This window comes from Poeciliopsis prolifica, unplaced genomic scaffold (genome assembly GCF_027474105.1).
Source record: "Poeciliopsis prolifica strain line A6 unplaced genomic scaffold, Auburn_PproV2 SCAFFOLD028, whole genome shotgun sequence".
NCBI classification, from domain to species: domain Eukaryota; kingdom Metazoa; phylum Chordata; class Actinopteri; order Cyprinodontiformes; family Poeciliidae; genus Poeciliopsis; species Poeciliopsis prolifica.
The window spans coordinates 6,859,388-6,881,193 of record NW_026562403.1 but is presented as its reverse complement, the minus strand read 5'-3'; the positions used below and the strand labels follow the sequence as shown (position 1 = coordinate 6,881,193).

Below are 21,806 nucleotides of genomic sequence, written 5' to 3'. Positions count from 1 at the left end.
AACTATAGTGCCAGTTTGTAGCTACAACAAAATCTAAATGCTTAAGACTTTGTATGAAAACATGTGTATTTAATATAATCAGCACATATTACAGTATTAACTGCAGTCAGTTCTAAGCTGTATTACTGGGAAAATTGACTGTGGTCAAATTCCCATAGTCAAAATGATCTAACCTTGAATGACTTTAAACAAAGCTAAGATTTTCTCACGGTCAGACCCAATGCTTTTTCAATTTTAGCACTGTTAAACATACGTTTGTCTCTTTCGCAGTTTTTAAGTTAATGTGTTACGCACTACAGAGTCAGATACTACCAAAGGCCATGACACAGCAATTTGAGTTCACTAATTTAATAACAGAGGAGAGAGAATGAGGGAAAAGACGTCTGCTGATCCTGAATGTTGAGGAGGAACATCATGTTCTCGCTCAGCAGGTAAATGATGAGGAACCATTTAGTGCCCAAAGTACTACAATTCAGATAAACCTTTATATATGCCATCTTATGAATAAAACTGAAACTACATAAAATAAATTATAAAAATGAATTTTTTATAATTCATTTTATTACTTTAAATAAGTATTTACTTATTTAAAGTTAATACATATGGATAATTTTAAGAATTTTTTAAATGCACAGTAAAATAATTTAATTCACAAATCAGTTCTGAGCCTTTAATATAGCATTTAGTGTGCAGACCTCTGTTTGATTATTGATTTTAAGTAGCACAAAGTATCCAAAAATAATTTGGATAATAATAATAATTTAACATATAAGGAATTCACATTTTGATTTGATAACATAATTAATTATTTTATTTGAATACAAGATATGTTTAATTTAAAAAAAAAATGTTTTCCACATATATTTAGGTGGAAATTTATGAATTATTTTAAACATTGGGCTCCCTATGGCTCCTGATATTCTCGTACCTCATTTGAGAACTAAAAATTGTAATCTTTCAAGGAATAACACTCACGTTGTAGAGATTTTAAACCACTACTACATACTACATGATCACAAAAGAAAAATAAAGTAGAAATATTTTACAACAAATTGTACCAGTTTTAATCTGATACTTTTAAAAGTGCTGATATGTAATCTATTATTTTGTTTGTTCTGTTTATGTGATGATACATGGGCAAGCATCACTCTCTAGCTTTACCACTGTTCAAGTTGATAAGTCACTGGTGACCCTGTTTTATAGATCATAGTGAATCTGTGTTGACTTTTTCTCTCTTCTGTAGTCTTTCCATTGTGTATTGATTTGTATTTCATGTATATTTTGTTGTTTTTTAAATTTTTTAATCTTTGATACTTTATCTTCTAGTTTTTATACTTGCTGCAACATCAATTGCCCACTTTGGATACAAATAAATCTGAATCTGTTAGTTAGTTAGATTCCAAATGAAAGACTGACAGAGTGATTTTGAGCAGCTGATGCCTAAAGTCTGAAGTGCTGAATGGTCTAGTTGACATGTGTACTCCTTAAATCCCACAGGAAACATTACACTTGGCTTTAAATGTCTCTCTTATAACGACCTAACTCTGACCCATGCTCTGAGCAGATGCATCTACACGAGGTCCAAATGCTGCTTTTATCTGTGTCTGCATCATCTGCTGGTTAATGTCCTAAAAACAAATTTATTTCTGTCTTTCCTGTGTTTAAAGACAAACTGTCATTTAGCACTGAGACATATGTCTTCTGGTGTGCTTGTCTGTTCATTCTTGACAGCTTGGCAGATAAGAAAGGGAAAATATTTTCCCCTGTGAGAGAAAGCACTTATGAGGAGTGATTGTGTTTAAAAATGAGAAAAAAACTTATAACAGGATTGTATCTGAATTTTGCACGTGCTTATTCACACTAATATCTTGGGATCCTGCAACATATGTCCAAACTTTGGAACATTTGTTATTGAAGTAAAATGTCTCAATTGTTTTACAAATTTATAACAACAACAAATAAAGTGCTACATGTCATAAAATCCCCAGAGACTAAACAAACTGTGGGTGATTCACTGTACAAAGATGGGTGAAGGGATTAGCTATGGGCTTATATTAGTCTGAAAGGGTCAGACTGATTAGACTGGGGCCAGACAAAGTACTCTCCCCAAAATAAACATCTCCACTGGTGTTTGTCTTGCTATTTGTAGACACTCTAAATACAGACATGTCTGGAAAAAATAATTATTTCACATATTACAAAATATTTCATTTATTTTACACCAAATATTTCCTCCTATGAACTTAACAATGTTTTTTTTTTTAACTTTATTTTATTTTTGCGAGTCAAACTTTATTCAAAACCTTTAAATGCAAGAGTAGAAAGGAATGTTGCTGAGCTCAGTGCACCGCACAGCATTTTTTAGAAAAGATCTAGTTCACGTAAAAATGATCTAGACCACTGTTGTTGTCCCTGGTTTAACCTGGAAAAAGGATTAATATACAACAGATATTGCATTCACCATCAAGTTGTGAACATGTGTGTATATAATGTGTGCGGAAGGGTTAGGCTTAAGGGTTCAGCTGTGAGAATGGTGATTGGGGGTACCTCTTTACTTATGTGACTGATGTATTACACATCATTCAGAGGGGTAGATTATCATCCTATTAGTCTCAGTGTGACCATGTGTGTGTCTGGCACCGGGCTGATGAGCTGTGATCTATAAGCAAGCAGAGAAGTGAGCATATGGGGACTGGAATAGACCATTGGACAGGACAAAAGACTGTAGGGTGTCTGAGCTTTTTGTGCCTCTGCACTCTCTCTATTGTTAAGGTTTGGTATAATTATCCCATGTCCCACACATCCCCTTAGTTCTCTTTGCAGCAGATTTTAGCCTCGGGCCATATTTGACAGCGCAAGGCAGTGATCAAAACCCTTCTCTGAAAAAGACCAGCAAGGGAAAAAAAGAAGCAGAACCGAAACCAGTGCATTCATTCATTCATTCATTCATTCATTCATTCATTCATTCATTCATTCATTCATTCATTCATTCATTCATGTGTACTCCAATTAGATTCAAGTGACTTCTTATTGTGCTAACTTAACCTTTTCCTGGTGACAAGGATGTTGATTTAATAGGAATAAGTTAACAAACTTAACAATGGTCTCTTGTCAAAATGTGTCTGATTAATATTTGCTTTTACATTGTTGTATTTTACAAATAAAATCTTTGTTACTTTGAACATGATTTACTGTAAACAGCCAAAAATTTATCTGTTCTAAGGATTTCTTCACTTTACAAACTCACAGTGAAATCTTATCTACCAACAACATGTTATAAATTTATGGTGGGATTTGTTATTCCAGTAGATTCTTCATTATGATGCATGTGCAGACTTTCTCCTGTGCTTCTATTCTTTTGCTTCTCCTGGGTCTGCCTTGCAAAGCCGCCAATAGTAGAGGTGCTCACTTTGAAACCAGTCAAAGGTCTGTGTAATGCTTCTGTGCGCATCACTACCCCCAAAATTATGTATCAAATGTTGGACTGGGACTAGTCCTCACATTTTTCCCATGGTGGCCTAACATGGTTATTTATGTTTATACCATGTGCAGGTTTATTGTTTCAAAAATTAAAATAAAAATCCAACAGATCATGATGAGAGAGGCCCTGCTTCTCATCTTGAAGTGAAAGTGGATCTCAAGTTCTGCCAGATATACCTTTTCAGTGCTTTATGTAATATATGGTTCATACAAATATACAATTATGTCCATAATAAGATAATATATCTGTGTAAAATAAAGAGCTTCTTATCAAAGTGGTTCCTTGATGTATGAAAAGCAGAGAGTAGTTTACTTGTGTCATTTCTTTGTTCAACAGTGATAAATCCTGCACTTATTTTTCATGTAATGTCTCATCAACATTACATGATGATAATGACTGAACAGTAATACCTACAATCTGTAACTTTATGACATGTATATAGTTCCTGTGTAACTCTGAATTTATCCTACTCTTTAAGTTGTAAACCCTACAGTTAGGATGTCTTTCTGGTGCTCCCTGAAAATATCTTCTAGTTAATGAGTGAAATTAAATGATACATAATTCAGCTCAGTATCTCAGTTCCTTTGAAAATGATCAATTTGATCAATTTTAAGCTTTTGTAGTTCTACGGTTAGAATTTCTTTTCTCTCTGACTCATTTTTTCCCTCATTTTTAGTTGCTTCATTTGCCTTTTCTTGAAGAGAAAACTTCTCTCTCCAGCCTCCTTCCTCAGAGGGATCTCTTTTAGGTAACTCACTGAAATGGAGTGGGTCGACGTGTGAACTGAACCATATGCACCATTTTAAAAACGCAATACAAAACTACTTTTTTATTCCAGTCTTTATATTGGCTTCTCCCTCCAGAGTGTTCATTTGGCTGTTCTTAGGCATGCAGTGAACACCATCCAGAGCCAGGACGTAGGCTCAGTGTGAATGCGTACTGTAGACAGGATCAAGTCAGGAATGACATAAGTATCTAATTAAGCCAGTGCTATGAGGGTATAAATACAAAGTCAATATTGATCTGTCTGGACTAAAAAGATAAAGCAAAAAAAAAATCCAGCACCAAGGGGAGAGAACTGCTAATTGTCAGGAGAAAAATAACGAGGAACAGAAAAACAAATAAAGGGAACATTTGCAATTGACTCCAGATTGTGCATAAGCCAAAATGCACAAGGGATCATGCTGGAGTTTATGTAATTTAATTTCTTGATTGTATAATTTTGTTTCTTTAGGCTTTAAAGACAGGAAAGCTGAGAAAATACTCTTTATTCCCATGAAGGATGTATACTAGAATTAAAACAGACCTGTTTAAATAAAGAGCTCCGATTAACAACTTGCTACCCTTTGCGTTATTGTTGGAACGACTGCGCTGGAGCAGTGAAACAAATTTCTAACAGGAATGAGAGAATCTTTATTTATATGACTTCATCAAGCACAGGGAGACCTTTTTATTGAAGCCTCTGGGGTGTGTTCTTTGGTCTTGATCTCATTACGGCTCGTTTCACCTTAAAGGAAGAGGCCCGTAGCAATGACTCCATGTTCCCAAAATATCCAGATGAAAGATAAACCGTCCCCTCTTTGCTCCCAACCTCCGCCTCCCGTGTCTCCCCTCCCTCCTCTTGTCATTTTCTCTACATATCAAGCTCCCACACTCTTTTCTATAATCCATGTTTCCCCCCCTGTGTTGCCCCCTCAGTGCGTCGCTTTTTATACCTTAATCTCACCCTTCATTATTATCTCCTTTATTTCTCCTCCCCCTACTGAATCTCCTCCTCTTTTCTCCCCTCCCATACTCTACCCATTCTTCATCTCCCACCCTACCTCCTTTCTCTCCCCTCCTCCACCTTTCCCCTCCCACTGTCATTAACTATAGTATAAAAGAGCATTGCATCCCTCTGTGGCTTTCTCACACACGGTGGGATTGCTAGAAAGGGAGGAAGTGCAGGGGAAACTGGAAATTACGCCATCTTTAGTACCTGACTGGAGTTGTTGTCCTCTGTGGAATTCCCATTGAAGAGGTATGTTCCTTAAGTTTGTGCTACAATGACAACAAATAGTAATAAAATACAGATGTATAAATGTTTACCACATAAAGATCTTTTTTTAGGACGACTGGACATTTCTTATGTAAACAACTTAGCAACCTTCTGCAGAAAATGTGACTAATTCAATAAAAGCATTAAAATGTTAGAAAATAAACTATTCGATTTTAATCTATTTTAGATTAAATGATGTGAAATTAAATCTCAATATTACATTCTTCCATTGACATTTTTATCCAATGAATTTTTCATCTCAATTTTTTTATTTTTGTACCAAAATCAATTTTTTCTGTGATATCTCACAACTTAGCAGACCTTTTAAAATCAAGTGGTAATTATTTGATCTTTTGTATATTTCTTTTTTCCTGTTACCAGCATCTTTTCTTGTGATCAATACTAATTAGAGACCATGAGCGGGAACTACAGCGTCACTCTGTTGGGGCCGGCCCCTTGGGGTTTCAGGCTACAAGGAGGGAAGGACTTTAACATGCCCCTCACCATCTCCAGGGTAAGTAACAAACACAAACACAATTGAATTCAAAAGGGAAGACGCTCAAAAAGATGTGAGCAGGTGACAAAACAGTCTGCACTGCAATCTTATGTCATGCTTCAAGATTGTGTTAATATGCAATGCTATCAAAATGCAAAGGTAAAAAGCATTGCATTCTTAAAGTTCAGTCCCGCTCATTCATGTAAAACCATCCACCTCAGGGTAGTGGCTATGTAACCTGCCAGCCATCTTGAGGGGTTGATGGAAACTAATTTCTGTCCTTCAACTTCTTCACCTTTCCCTTACTGCTACCTTCGTCTTGAGGCTTATTGCCACACCAATGATGGCTGAAAACCTGAATCACATGCCATCTGTCATCTACTGACCACACAGGAAACTCGTTTTATCTTTCTTTTCATTCCCTTTCTTTTCAAGTGTCTATCGAAAGTGCAGCAATCAACGTTTTGGCACAAAAATCTTGGCTTGTCTCCTGGTGCTTGAAGAAGTAACTTGATGGTCCCTTGGTTTTATGTCTTAGTAGTGTAGCCTTTCTCTGACTGATGATCTTTCACACACCACACTCCCAGATCTGCTTCCCTCGTCCTTTTAGCTGGAACGAAATCCAGGAAGAAGATAATCCCTTTTTTGATGTTAGCAAAGCTTCTGTTTCGTTATGCTTGGAGCTTCCCAACAGCCACAGCAATTCTGACACAAATACACACAGTCACTGAAAAAGTTGCCTACACTGTAGTGCACGCATTTCTGGTTCCACTCATCTGATAATGAATGGTTTGGCAGATCCTGTGCCAATCTCCCTCAGGGCCATTTTGGGTTGCCATGTTTGTCTTATTAGTTTGGATGTTATACTTTTCCCTCTAAGCAAAGCCATGTGAATTTCTATCAAAGTTGTGTGTTTTGTGTATTTCTTTGTAAGTGTGTGCCAGAAGGCTGGAATCCAAACAAGGAGACAAGATTATGAAAGACACTTTCTGGAAAACTCAGAACAAACTACCAAAACATAATAAATAGAAAGAAAACAAAAATCACCCCACGAAAAAAACCCACTAAATATATGTCCTAAAACCAAGAATCATTAAAGCTTATAACTGTTATATAAATAGTATTTAAAAATATGTTATTTTCATATAAAAGCATGTTTTATCTTTTTATGGGTCCAAGAGAATTCTCATTCCCATGCAAAGTTGACAGTAAGTAAACTGTACCTGTCAGCAGTCTGCTGTTAGTCGACCTGAGACTACATTGAAACAGTTTATTAATGTGGTTTGAATGACCCACTTTCACAGCTTTTATGTGTGATGCAAGGTTCATAGACTGTATGATTTGACCCATCACAAATATATTGATGGTTTTATCTGTGCAGAAATGTGTTATTTCTTTGAAAAAAACCCTGCTATTGCTTTTAGAAAGTGTAAAGTGAATGCAATTTCCATTATTTATCAAGAACTGGCTTATTTTAATCAGAAATTCTCATATTAATTGCAAAACTAGGAGTCTGAGAAGTACATGTCAGACCACTTTTGGATTTGTTTGTAATAAATATGTCAGTATCAAAATGATAGGCACATGCAAAGCATACAGATATGCATACAATTTGTAAAAATTATTAAATTATGATAAAATTAAAGAAGCCGCTTTCCTTAAAAATGGAAAATTTACAAGAACAGGTTCTCATCTAACATTGTTAATATTTACAGTCAGCGTGCTAATTAACTATTCACCGCAACTGAAAAGAGAGGAATAAATAAAAGTTCTCCAAAGCTCACTAAACAGCTTTGTTCACTGAGAAAATGCTACTATGATGACAAAACAAAAACATTAATGTTTTGTATGTCTTTTTCTATGTGCTTATGAATGTGAAGAGAGGTCACATTTGTGTCCATGAAGGCATGAAAAATGTGCAGTTTAAGCAATTAAATAATTTATTGGTTGTAATACTAATCAACCAAAACTCTAAAGTACATGCCAAACAACCGGTACGAGACTAACTAACATTCTCATTAACGCCATTACTCATTTCTTTGAAAAACTTTGGTTTATAGTGATGTGTTCAATTTAAGTGCCTGCAGCTGGAAGTGTTTTTTTTTTCCTTCATCTTTTGTATATGACTACAGACTCTTAGCCTCAGAAGCCGATGACAGTTTGACTCCAAAGTAAAATGTCTCTCTAAAAATCATATTTAACAATCTCTTTTTCTTTCTTTACCATAATGTCCTGTTTTGTCTCTGTTTGTGTCTGCATTTTAGGTATCTTTTGCTTTTAACTTTATTATTCAAACTTCATGCAGGACTTGAGTCATTCCTCACAAACAACATTTTCAATCAAATACCAAGAGTCCAATCAACTCTAATCATCTCCATCTTATTAAATCAAGCTAATGATGGTGAAAACCCATTGTCTATGGCCACATACAGCCATGCAAACTTGCATACTCAAATTAAAAGGCACATTAGATCTCTGTCAGTCTAACCATAGTGTTGGTTCTTAGCAAAGACCACAGAGTAGGGGTTATTAGTGTATGGAGCGCTACTGCCAAACCACATATGCACCAACAGCTGCTGTTACTAATGCCCACACATAATATGTGAGCAAAGTATGCATTTTAGTCCTAGTGCAAGATGTGCATGAAGTGTAGTCATATTGCATCAGTGGGTCCAATAGCTACAACCATAAATGACTCGCGTTTTGAAGTAAATTGGCCTCACTTTCCCGTTCATCTTTTTATTTTTAACAACTTAATTTGGTAAAATTACTTGTGCTTCATGGTTAGATCCCAGTAAAACATGTTAAGCGTTTCCTCTGTTGAAGTTCTCCAGAAACAGAGAAGAAGAGAAGTATAGTTACATGATAGGTTCCAGTGTGTTACCCAAACAGGCATTATTAAAGACAACAATAATGCCTGTCCTCTTATTCAAAGAGAATTTCAGAAAGAACAAAGGGCATTGCGCCACAGTTAATGGAAGTTTAAATCTGCTGTATATGAGTCAGAAAGAACCAATAAGAACCAGGAGGAGGGCTATAGCACTGTCAATCATGATGTGTACATGCTGCTCACACAGTGCCCCTTGTTTTTGGTGCAAACTGTCAATCTTGAGCTGAAATATGCTGCTTACATTGAGAAAATCATAATTGACAGCACTGAGCTATTCCTCCTTGCTTTGATTGGTTGTTTCTGACTTTGAAAGGAATAAAGAGACTTGTTGTGATGCGATATCATAAGGATTTTTCTTACTTCAAGTCAAAGTAAATCTTGCAATGTATGTGTTTTTGGTCCAAAAGAAAAACAGGCCACCTAATTATATTTCACTGAAATCACCTTTGGATAAAACTATCTGGCAAACCACCATTGAACAATTTAGTTGAAGTCCATTAGTCTCAAACGTTTTCTTTTACAAGGCATAGTTTCCCAACATGCAGAAGAGTGTGTGCAGCATTATTTAAAGTTAAATGGATGAAAAAGTGAATCAATATATAAATCTCTCTAATGGAAGCCCATTTGCACTTTCCACTGCAAAAATAGGTTTAAAGGCAAGTAACCCATGGGAGAAGATGCATTAGACTTCTAAGAATAGTACATGTTTTATGATCCCTCTGTCCAACAAGATTGTCTGTACAACTGCACCAGTATCTTCTGAGACTATATATTAGGTGTATTTTATGGTATATTGAAACTAATCAAAATTTGTAGAAGGCAAGACATTATATATGTCATTTGAAATAAAATACATAGTTTTTCTGCTAATTTCTTTGAACATCTGTAAATGTGAAATTTGGCCATTTGGTGGTCTATAAATGAAGAATGTTTTATTTGAATAAAACCTAGATTATTGGACCTTTTGGGTGGAGAGGATACCAAAGTGTTATCTATAAAAACACATCCATGGAAGAAAGGAGTTCCCAAAGCAGAGACAGATGCTTCCTGCTTCCCCAGAGATGGGAAAGCAGGAACGTTGGGTTCATATCAGACTGTTCTCCTATAGTCCTTCTTCTAATATCAGTCTCCCTTATTTTAATATATTTTGAACTTTCTACAAATGAACAACTTCATTTATCTTTTTTTTCTTGCAAATCGACCTGTCAATATTTTCATATGTGTATTAAAGTGACATTGCATAAATTGTGGACAATCAAATTTGGGTTAATTTTTCAGCCATCCTTATGATTCTCAATAGTACTGTTGAATTGAATCAGCATCCCAGACTGGCATTTTTTTATGATGGGTATTTGTTTTATTTTTATCTTTACTTTTTTTTTAATTGACCATCTTGAATTTTTTCTTTGCAATCTCAGAAAGTCCTGGCCACAGGAATCCTGACCAAAATTAGTCAGATTTATAATACACATGGTTTTTAAAACAACACAAAATCTAAGTCTATCCTATAGCAATGAAAAAATGTTAAGATGTTTTTTTTTATTAAGTTGGTGTCATCATGGTTACCTTTAATGTTTTTTTAATGACACATATTTTTGTCTCTTTGAATGTCTCACAGCATTCCTTTTCAAGTCACCAACAAATGAAAGAAAACACTGAATATCACATTACAACCATTATAACACAAGTAACCATTTTTAACTCTAGCGACACATGTTTTTAAGGACTGTTATTTCAATTTAATGAATAGAATCCTCTCAGGCCAGAGAACCTTTACAACCCTGGCAAGAACAATGCAACAGAGTCATAACACACTCTAGTAAATTCACAGTGTAGAGGACAGTGTAACCTTTTGTTAAATTGTGCTATAATGGATTTTCCACAGAAGCTGTTAATCCCGTTATGTCTCCTCAGCCTTTCTCCCAGGATGGCTGCCTGGCCTCATCATGTTTGTTCCTAACAGTGGATTCCAAGGGCTCATAAGAACGGAAGCAACAGAAAATGGTTTAGTTTTAAATTAGTAACTTTTCTTCTTATTTTTTGTCAATTAAATGCAATTTCATGCCTCTTAATTACTGCCATAAAAGTGAAACCAAGTGATAATCGAAATGAGATTTATTGCTCCAGCTGCTGTTCTGACATAATCATCCAGGCTCTATAAATGCTTCTGCCACGAAAACAAAAACAAAAAACTGCAGACCACATCACCTCATTTTCTGTAATGTAGGTCTGAGCATATTTTAGCCATTGGCTGCTTTGAGTTCCCACAACATTTTAGAGACAATGGTGTTCACTCTCAGTTCAACAGTAAGGACTACACCAAACTAAAAGTATGATTTTTAAACCAACTTAGAAATCATCACCATTCATCACTTTAAACACCAACAATCACAGAGTAACAATGTTGTCCCCATGGTTTAGTGACGTAATATCCCTCCTTGTGACTGTAGTCATTATAAATATAATTGTGGTAGTGCCCTAATTGATTGCTCATTATAAGTTTGATTCTTTAAAATGAGATCATATACAAATATTTAAAATGTCTTGTTTTTTTTACATAATTTATTTATGCTACTTAAATTTCTGTAATTGATCTCAAATATATTTATATGTATTTCTAAGAATGTCAGTAAAACATTTTCTAACCAAATTTGATTGGAGTTACTGTCTTTTCAAACATTTCTTTAATATGTGAGCCCATATGAACACACTGTGCACATATAGTATTGACATTTGCATACATATCTCTCTCTTTAGCTGCTGCTCTGTGTCAAACTGATTCTGACCAGATCTTACCTTCTTCTACACAATCGCTCATCTGCAGTGTTTTTTTACTCCCTAGGAAATTGCTTGATTTGAGCTGCTTTATTCCATATTCTTTAGTTATTTCATTTGAGAACTTTGGGTTTGCTCATTAATCACAGCCACAGTGTAGTCGACACTGAATAAACATCTTTAACATCAAAACATTTATTTGGTAAAGAAGTTAATTAGATCTCATTTTACAATTATTCTTTTACAGAACATGAAACTGAAATGCATTTTTTTTTTGACAGCTTCAGGGTTCAACTGAACAATGAAAGCTGAAAATGAACATTTTGTTACTTGGGATGATAAATTGTGAGGAAAATATTGCCTCGCTGTTAACATGTTATTGATGGATACATCCATGTGAGATGACATTTTGTCTGCTCTGCTTCAGTGTCCTGCACCTCTTTAATCTTTCACTTAATTTTTTCTGCCACGTCTCTTTTCCTCTTGCATCCATCTCACTCACCTCTGTATTTCCCCTACTTCATCTTTTTAATCTCTCTGGGCCTCTCCATCTATAAATATTTAGTTTTTTTTCTTTTGCTAGGAAATAAAGTAGTTTAGCTGTAACAGTTGTGAGACAGAAAGTCTGCTTGTCTTTTTTATCACTTAGTGTATTTTGAAATCAGGGATTGTTCTTGGCACGAAGACCCATCATTCTGCCTATAAACCAAACAACATTGGAGCCTTTTGGAAAAGTTTGTGCGAAAGAAAAAAAATGCTATTTGTAGTCTAAATATTTTAATTGACTGCAATCAATTAATTATTTTTCAAACCAAATATTCTCTTTGGCCCAAAATTAGAATAGCCTGATGTTTAAAATAGGAGATGCTTTTTGACCTATCTACAAACTTTACAGGTCAGCCTAAAAAATAGTCCTGATTTAATTTGGGAAATTAAATCAGAAAGCTGACCAATGAATTGATTATAACCATAAATTACATTTTGTGTTCTTTTGTTGACAGGAGAACCTTTCGTGGAGTGCGTCACTATATTAATCAGCCTTCAGAAAGAGGCAGAAACATTCATCACTTAAAAGCACAGCTTGCTGGGAATTAGCCAAGAAACACCAGCATTATAAACATAAACCTCTTAACCCAGAGAGACTAATTGTACCACAGATCTGTCCAAGATGAGTTCAGGAAGCCAGTAACAGGCTTGTGTTTTTTTTATTTTATTTTATTTTTTTTAAGAAAATCTCCCCAGGTGTAATTATGATAAAAACAGCATGGTCAAAGGGGATCATTTCTTTGACCTATGGATCCATGGATAGCAGAAAAATGTATTTTATTGACCAGAACTTCACCTTTGAGTTCTTGTTCTGGTGAACTGCCAGGAAGCCACTCCCCTCTGCTGCTTCTTTCTGCTCCAGATGAGAACCAGGTGGACTCAATCTCCTGGCAATCAAAGAGTGTACTTTTGGTGTGGCTGACCTCTCACTCTTGTTTGACAAAGTGGCACAGTATGTGCGGCAAACAGTGCTGATAGCATGCAAGGTGCAAACTGTGCAAATTTCTAAAAGATAAAAACTGTGAAGGACAGCCGGTAAGCTCCTAATACTGTTTCACATGGACACTGACTGTTTGTTTTAACATAAAAAAAGTATATATATTTATATACACTTGGTGTTTATTAGTTAAAGCAGAACATAAATGTTGATTGTTTAATTTTACTATAAAATACTTAATATTTATTATACTTTAGGAATAAATCGGTGGAAATTTATTTTGAATTTTCACAGTAGATTTGTCTTGTTGATTTCACAATGTAATTAGATGTTTTGTTTCTTTCGAGGGTTTCTTTCGAGGGTTTTCACCTGTGTGATTGGAGGAAAGTTATGACCATCATATAAAAATAAATATAACTCCTTGAGTGAACCCCAGTTATGTTTCACAAAAGAGACCATTCCTTTCAAGTTGGGATTGCATGGTAAAATCAAACAGAAGAAACTTGACAGTTCCAGTATGAGTATTCATATGTATCTGAACAAAAAAACAATGAAGTCGGGGAGTTTTCAGAATCAACATAATGGTGGTATCCATCCATCCATCCATCCATCCATCCATCCATCCATCCATTAAGAACAGTAGGAAGAAATTTTGCCTCATTAATGAGATATCAAAAGACAAATGAGTTACAATTTGTAACTTTCTTTCACTTTTGTGACTTTCACAAGTGTAACTCTGTCGTGACCATTTTTTTACAGTGTATAATAACTGTTTGTCTGACAAACAGTCCAGACAAAGCAGGATATACATTGACAAAAATATATTCCTGAGTTTCGGATCAAAAATATTGTTTTCAGTAGAAAATAATTGTTTTTAAATTCTCCATGCTTCTGTGGATAGGCCATGTCTTAGTTCAGACCTGAATCCATTCTGGAAAAAGGCTTTGAAGAAGGTAGGGTATCACAAGTGGCCCAAACTAGTCAAATTATTTCCAAAAAAAACCTGAGTGTTAGTGGGGGTTTTCACTGAAAATAAAAACCAAACACTTGGTGCTTTGTTGATTTAATGTGAATACAATTTAAAAATATGGCATTGATTCAGTGTTAGCTTATGCTGTTACTACGCTATTACCTCTTATTTTATGATATAGCTTCCTTCACCCAAAGTACCTCTTATGTCTCACGGCTCATTCCTTTCTCTGGCCTCCTCTCCACCATCAGTGACTGGAATTCTCTTTTTTAGCTTATTTTAATAAAAAAAGTGAAGCACTAGTGCTTAAAATAGACTAAGCATTTGTGTATACTGGTCATAGGTAGAGCACTATGAGGGGAAAACTTTGAACTGGACCTTTTGTGACTTGGTTCATAATAATCCTGAGGTGGTTAGTTAAAACACTCTCCTGGAAACAGGTCAAATGTCCTGAATTAAAAGCCCACACATGTACCCAGTGGCATTCTTTTTTCTTCCCTTCTCTTTCACTGTTTTTAATACAAACAAATTTAATCAGTGTTATGTCTGCACCCTCGTTACTTGGTTCTTTTAGCTCTATGAATCTAAGACTGGTGGTGAGTGATGTTGCGTGTGTTGGGCTAATATGACTATAAAAGGCTTGGGGGCTGCAGAGCCTTTACACTAATCCGGCGGCACAGCTTGTTTTATTGGCCATGCCTGTCTGTCTTTACTTCTCTATGTGTGTGAGTGTGGATTTATGTGTTTGTGTGTAAGAATGTTTCTATATGTAATACAGGTTATGCACTCTGTCCCTTGAGTGCCTGACTTTCTACAGATCAAGATGTTTTCTTTCAGGAACACAAAGTTCAACATTAAGACTTCATAGGCACCATTAGACCAAAGTTGATTTTTACAAGTGTGTTCACGATAGCAGCACGTGTGATCCTTTGTTGTGGAGTTGAAAGAAAAACATTTATTCATTCACATTTGGACACATGTAAGGAAACAATGTGACCAAGAATGGTTAGGGCTGCAACTTCAAGTTCTGTCTGTTGGGAAGTGACTTAAACTGTTTCTCTAACAGGCTTAATTAACACAAAAGACCCAAAATTGTAGCAACCACTGAACCTAATTTCTTATTTAACTCTATAGATGAACTTACATTTTCCCTTATTTTTTCCAGTCCATTATCATTAACAACAACAATTGATTTTCTTGATGATGATATGTTTTTTTTCAACACAGCTATAATTTGTAGATCCATACTTACATGTGTAAGTATGGATCTTGGTCTTCTGACCAATGCTCAGAAGAAAATAAATTATTAAAAGACAACAGTGGTACTTCCATTTGAATAGTATTAAATGAGCCATTCATCTCTAAGGTACCATTGTACTAATTAAAGTTTGTCTAAATATTTTCAATGTATTGAAACCATTGACTGCAACATAGGAGAGGTTTATTTATACTTTATTAAGCCTGTAAACCTGACAGCCATCAAATTTTGTTTTCCCACATTGTTTCTTCCAAAAATGTTGACATAATGGCTTTTTATGAGTGATTAATTACTTAGCTTCATTTGTAGAGTGGAGTAACAATTCAGGATGTCTGTTGCCTCAGGCATTTTCTTATACAAGCAGGCACATTATAAAACACAGATGTTTAATTGCTGGTGCTTCAGTTGCAATTACAGACATCCTGAATTAGCTTGAGACATTTACGTCTCACTTCCCACACAGACATACAGAATGTTTTTCTATCTCCACAAAGACTTTGCATTGAGCACCATTCATTTTTCACAAAAGTAATGGTGCTCAATGCAAAGTGAGTGAAATATGTGAGTGAAATATTTTTCACTCACTTCTAAAGCCTAACATTGAACTTCACCCTAAACCTATCCATTACCAATATATCCACATCCATAAAGAGAACCCAAATTCAGAGAGGCTGAGGCAGTGAGTCGCTTTGAAGATTTAATTAAAAAAAATCTGAACATAGACTTATGGAAAAAAAAAATAAATAACATGGGCCAACAGGTGCCCATGGAGAGAACACAACACATAAAAAACCAACTAAACAAAGAACCAACAAAAGCACTAGGCACATAAAAAGGAAAATAGAGTCTAACAAGAATTAAAAGGAGAAACCAGCACAGAGAGTCTGAGAAAGAGTTGAATATATACTGCAGAGCTTGATTACTTGAACAAGGAACAAATGGTTAATTAGAAATAGGTTGCAGGTGTGAAGGGATAGAGAAATAGAAAATGGCACAGGGGTGAGGGAGAGTAAACAACAGGAGGACAAACTGTAAAAAAAAAAAAAAAACTAGACACAACTAGAATCAGTAAATAAGGACTAAACTAAAGCAAAACAGAAACAAACATCACTACAACCCACGATCCTGACACAAACCTAAACTAAACTGAATTCACAAAGTCCAAACAGCACTTCTTCTTACCAAGGCCAGGTTTTGGGCCCCATAACGAGCAGCTTGTCCCCACAGTGTATGTTGGGGAAGGAAAAAGTTCCTTGCGATGTATCATCCATCTGGCCACACACACCCGCACGCACACGCCCAAACCCTCATTGTGAAACAAAAACCCAACCTTCATTATTATTTCCATTGTTTATTTTAATACTAATTCTAAATATCCATCATGGATCATTGATTCCCCTTAATGTCGAAAACAAATTGATCAGATTTACAGGTGACAACAGTAATAGCCACATTACTTGGAAATTATGAGAAAGATGTGTAAAATGTAATTTGAGGATTCTGTGTTTCCACAGCTGTCGGATGGTGGGAAAGCAGCCAAAGGTGGTATTGCAGTCGGAGACACAGTTCTCTCCATCGACGGTGTTTCCACAGAGGGCATGAACCACCTTGAGGCCCAAAACAAAATCAAGAACTGCACCGGGAACCTTAGTCTCACTCTGCAGAAGTAAGCAATGAACTCATCCTTGTTGGTTTCTCTGATAAAAAACAATTTCTATTCGGCAGTTATGTACAAAAATCACAGGTTGTCTTTGTCCCCACAAAATACACAGTCTGAACAAGAATGCTTTTAAAGCCAAAGAAAAATAATTTTGTTTTCTGTAACACATTTAACTACATTCCTGTTAAACTCCAAGTATCCAGATCCAGGAACAATCACTGTTGTTGCATTTGTGAGTTATTGTTAGTTTTTACACACATTGACACTATTAGTTCTGCCCAAACTATTCATTCCCTGATGGAAAAAAAAAATAACTAAAAAAACAAGAACAGAATCTGACACGTGGATGACTGACTTTTCCTGAAGGTCTAATTCTAAACTGAAATCCTCCACAGTGTCTATGATTTATCACAAGCATTTCTGCTAAAGGGTGTGTATATGTGGCTTCATCTCGGATCTCATGTGGTTTCAATTGTCTAGTTCTCTGGCAGTAAATGTAGACGTGTGTTTTTACTTAAACACTGTGAGATGTTCAAGGCTGCAACACATTCCCTTCATAAAAGAATGAAGAGCATTAAAGTAACCAGCCCATTAAAAGCATAACATAAGTTATTGTAGAATAGAAAAAATCTTAGTTTCCATTTTTGTGTGTTTTTTTCCTGTCTGAAATTCTCATTTTGGTGTCCCTCCTCAGAGTTTCCCGTTTCACTCAGAGTTTCCCGTTTCCCTCCACATTTCAGCCTAACTGAGCATGTCTTCTAATCTGCATCCAAACGATGACAAAATGAAAATGTTTACATTCGGCCTAACGGCAAAAAATGTCTGCTGCAGTAAACATAGCTTTGCCTTTTATAAACCAGTGTCAGTATGGCGCTCTCTTTTGGAGTAAATCATTGCGAATGAAATATTTTTCATAAAATTCAATGAAATACATTTAATTTTTTTGTTCAATGAAAGAAACCTTAGATGAAATTCAAAATGACCAAAAAATTCCTTTTTGATGTGAGATTTTTTGTTTTGATGGCTAACTGTCTTCAAACTCATAAGGATGAATATATTGTCTTACGAGAAACAATTGGGAATGTACACTGAATGATTACATATTTCTTTCACATTACTACCACAAGGTTAAATTAATTTTATTGTTATGAAGGTAATATAAAATGATGATTTTTTTTGCCCCCAAAATTTCTAACAAATAAATCCAGTGATACTATTGTCTTCAAAAGTAACTTATTACAAAATAAAACATACTTTTGAGTAATTTAATCTCAGTATAACAACATACGGGCAGTGAAGGGCTGGGAAGTTGCTTCATGAAACTATATTTGTAAACCATTAAAATTGATGTTCCTCTCATGAGAACTAAAATGTTTGCACAGTGAGACACCATTTATTCTTGCATGTAGGAAACAATATTTCAGATAGAGTGGTTGCATGAGTTCAAAACTTAAATAGCTCGTGTTGTGTTTCACTCTAAAAACTATTATTTAGCCAGACTAATAAGCCTAACCCGATGTGAGATGGGTTAAACAAAATATGTTCTGTGACCTTGGCTTACAGTAAAAACATGTTTAACATTTTTACATAAGTATGTAGAATTTCTTACTCTAGAGATATAGGTGAAACAATTTACTGGCTGAACTTACAATTAGAGGTATTAGAACCATAATCAAAAAGATTACAATGGCTTTTATTCGTTATTTTAACTCTATAAAGTCAAAATAATGAATATATTTTTAAATATTTGATTTACACTTAAATTTACAAGTGTATCAGTCTCTGGGTTTTTATTTAGTTTGTTGTTTGGCGCTCATTTGTACTTTGATGGACATTTTGTGTAATCAGACAGTGTCTCACAGGGGTCAACATCTGGGCTTTATTGAGTTTAAACAGTGGAACAAACCTCCTCATCCCGTTGTCTCTTAGTTTTTATGGGAGCCACTCTGTTCTCTTTTTCCTTCTCCTTTCCTCCAGCACATTTTGATTGGGTTTGTCAGTGGGTCACATAGTAAGTGGAATGATAGCAGTGAACAGACAGAGGGAAAGGTTAACGATGAATGTGTCTCCTGAATGTCTTTAGAAATAGATAGCTTATATCTTTTCTGTAGAAAAGGTTAATTAGAGAACTGATGGATACCAGATGCATAAAGGACAAGACATAAAAAAAGCACCAAAGTAGAATGACCTTTTCAAGGAACAATTTAACTAAATGAGTATAATGTGTACTGGATAATGAAAAACAATGTAAAGTGGGGCAAATAATTTTCAAAACTAACTACTTCTATCAAGTAAAACAGATGAAATGTATTAGTTTAAGACACTGCAGTGTGTGGCAGTAGATTTACTCGCAGTCCAATTTTTATTGAACCATTGAGAGGCTTTATTTCTATAGAAATATGACATGTATAATATTAAATTTGTTGTGATTGTTAAATATAGATGTGTTACAGAATGTTTGTTTTTAACTGATTGTATTACATGTCAGGTGCTTCAAATACTGTAATTAAGATTAATAATAAGTTTCATATTACTATGGACGATCTTTAGTTACAAAATATCTCAAATCAAAATATTTACTACATTGTTCCTCAAGTAAAAGATTTACAATTATTTGGATTCAATTATTGCTGAAACTAAAATAGTTTCCGACATCCATCCAAGTAATTATTGAACCTTAAATCAATAACAAAACAATGTTGTGCAAAGGGCCAAGAAAAATGAAAACTGTGTTTAATCTCTGATGTGCTGCTTGCTGGACAGGGAGATTGAATTTGGGAAGTAGAAAATGTGCAGGCTGAGACAAAAAGCACCTTGATAGGGGGCAGTACTGAGCTCCATAAAATTGAAATATTGTTTTTATATTGGATTTGGACATTTGACCCTGGTGGAGTCTGCGCCTCACCAGTCACATCGCACGTCACTGATACATCAGATTACATCTAATCAGATTAGATATAATTTGATGTATCAGATTACCGAATATATAAACTCAAGGAGCACCGGGAAAAATAAAGAAATTATGTTTCCAGTAAAGGAGGCAGGAAGCAATTCCTGAAAGGAATGAAGTTGGTGCTTGGAAAATTTCTGAGATTGAAAAACCTCTTTCCTTGGAAATTGTCAGGAATTGCAAAACCAGGATGACTTTTCCCCACTGCTGACGGGTTTATTCTGAGTCGGTTTCCTTTGGGGAATCACAAACGTTCATCATCTAAACAGCCTTCATTATTGTTACAATTATTCCATTTAGATGTACACCAAAGCGTTAAACTGTTCACTTCTTCCAATTATTCTATTCCTCAACAAAACCACCTTTGTATTTTGCTGTAATGTGTTTCAGCCATTAGTGCCTGGCTGAATGCTTTATTCCCTGTGGTGAAGTCTTTCTGAAGCCTGTGACTGTTTAACAAGTCTCTGTGTGGAAGCGTTTTGATTCTTGTTTGATAGCAATGGCACAGCCATAAGGTTCAGGTTGATAGCTTGTACAAACCAAGTGAATACCAAGATTTTTTATATGACAGAGCATGGAGTAAGATTAGTCTCATTGGTGTGGATGATATGTGTGATTATTGTACAGGAAACTATACACACACAAAAGGGCGAAAGGAGCCTTTTGTTTCAGTCTTCTGGGTCCATTTCTCTTTTAAAATTTGGAGTGTTGTGACTATTGCAAAGGAACCACACAGTGTAATTGCTGTTTTTGGCAAGCCTTTTCTTTGGCATTATGTTCGAAGTTGTGAAGTCTAAGTTTTCATGCAAACATGTTCATTCCAAACCTGCAAAGATGACCTTTCCCTGATCTGCCCCTGTCCATTCATCAATCAGTAGAATTGGCAATATCCCAAACAGCTGTGAGTTTCTAGAAGTTAGGTCTGCAGTGCAGCAAGGCAGGAGGTGTATTTGGCACTGACGTTAATAAAAATTAAGTCTGGAAGTATCTCTGCCATTTTTTTCAAAATGTAATGGTATTTGGGGCAACAGTGGCTAAGGAGGTCAGGGTGTGAATTGGCCCAGGGCTGTGATAAAATTTGCTCGTACCTTTGCAACACAGCTGATTCTGGGGTCTGAGCACCTTACTTGGCAAGGTGGGGAGAGAGATGGACTCTCATCATCCTCATTACGTTGGCTTTTTCTCACAACACACAGAAATGGCAAAAAGCTCTCTCAATTCCATTATGGAGTGTTTTGTGAAAGGGGTTTTTAAATACCGCAATCAAGTTATGCTGACTGCCAATTCACTCTCACATTTTGTTGCCAAGCTTTATCATTTCATTCCAATCTTCACCCATTTCGTACTGGTAAACAATACATTTATTTTCAATGTACAAATAAATTCATTCTTGTGATAATACAAGTTATTGACTTTCATGTATAATTTTATTTTATTGTATTTGTATTTCTGATCAATATATGTTATGCCCCAATTGATTATGGCTCTGATTTTCACCTGGGGAAGTCCATAGTAATGAAATATGAATGATCATGATGCCTGTTCAAATCAAAACAACTCTGAGCTGTCTCTTTCAGATAAATAATGTTTGTCTGACTTGCATAACTTCATTTCTTAGCTTTGAAATCCAAGTAGATTAGATCTGGTTGAAAGGAGCTACGAATTGTCCTAAAGTCAGGTATGTATTGAAACATGAAGCCAGCTGCTTCCTTACTGTTACCAGAAAAAAAAAAAATTAATTCATCACTAAAATAGCAAAAGCATGGAATAGATATCACCTGCTATCAAGCTCACCTCAGCTTCAT

General features: G+C 35.3%; 1 protein-coding gene across 5 annotated transcripts in view; it reads left to right on the top strand.

The window, feature by feature from the left end:
* The first annotated feature begins 5,162 nt into the window (after positions 1–5,162).
* pdlim5a (PDZ and LIM domain 5a) overlaps positions 5,163–21,806 on the top strand; it is a 51,441-nt gene continuing 34,797 nt past the window's right edge. The window contains exons 1-3 of one of the 5 annotated variants that reach the window (XM_055048994.1): positions 5,163–5,501; positions 5,930–6,033; positions 16,906–17,057. In XM_055048994.1, the coding sequence (XP_054904969.1) occupies positions 5,935–6,033; positions 16,906–17,057 (251 nt within the window). In that variant the 5' untranslated portion in view covers positions 5,163–5,501; positions 5,930–5,934. Of the gene's footprint in view, positions 5,502–5,900; positions 6,034–16,905; positions 17,058–21,806 lie in introns of all 5 variants that reach the window. The other 4 variants (XM_055048993.1, XM_055048995.1, XM_055048997.1 and 1 more) reach the window with 4 other exon arrangements.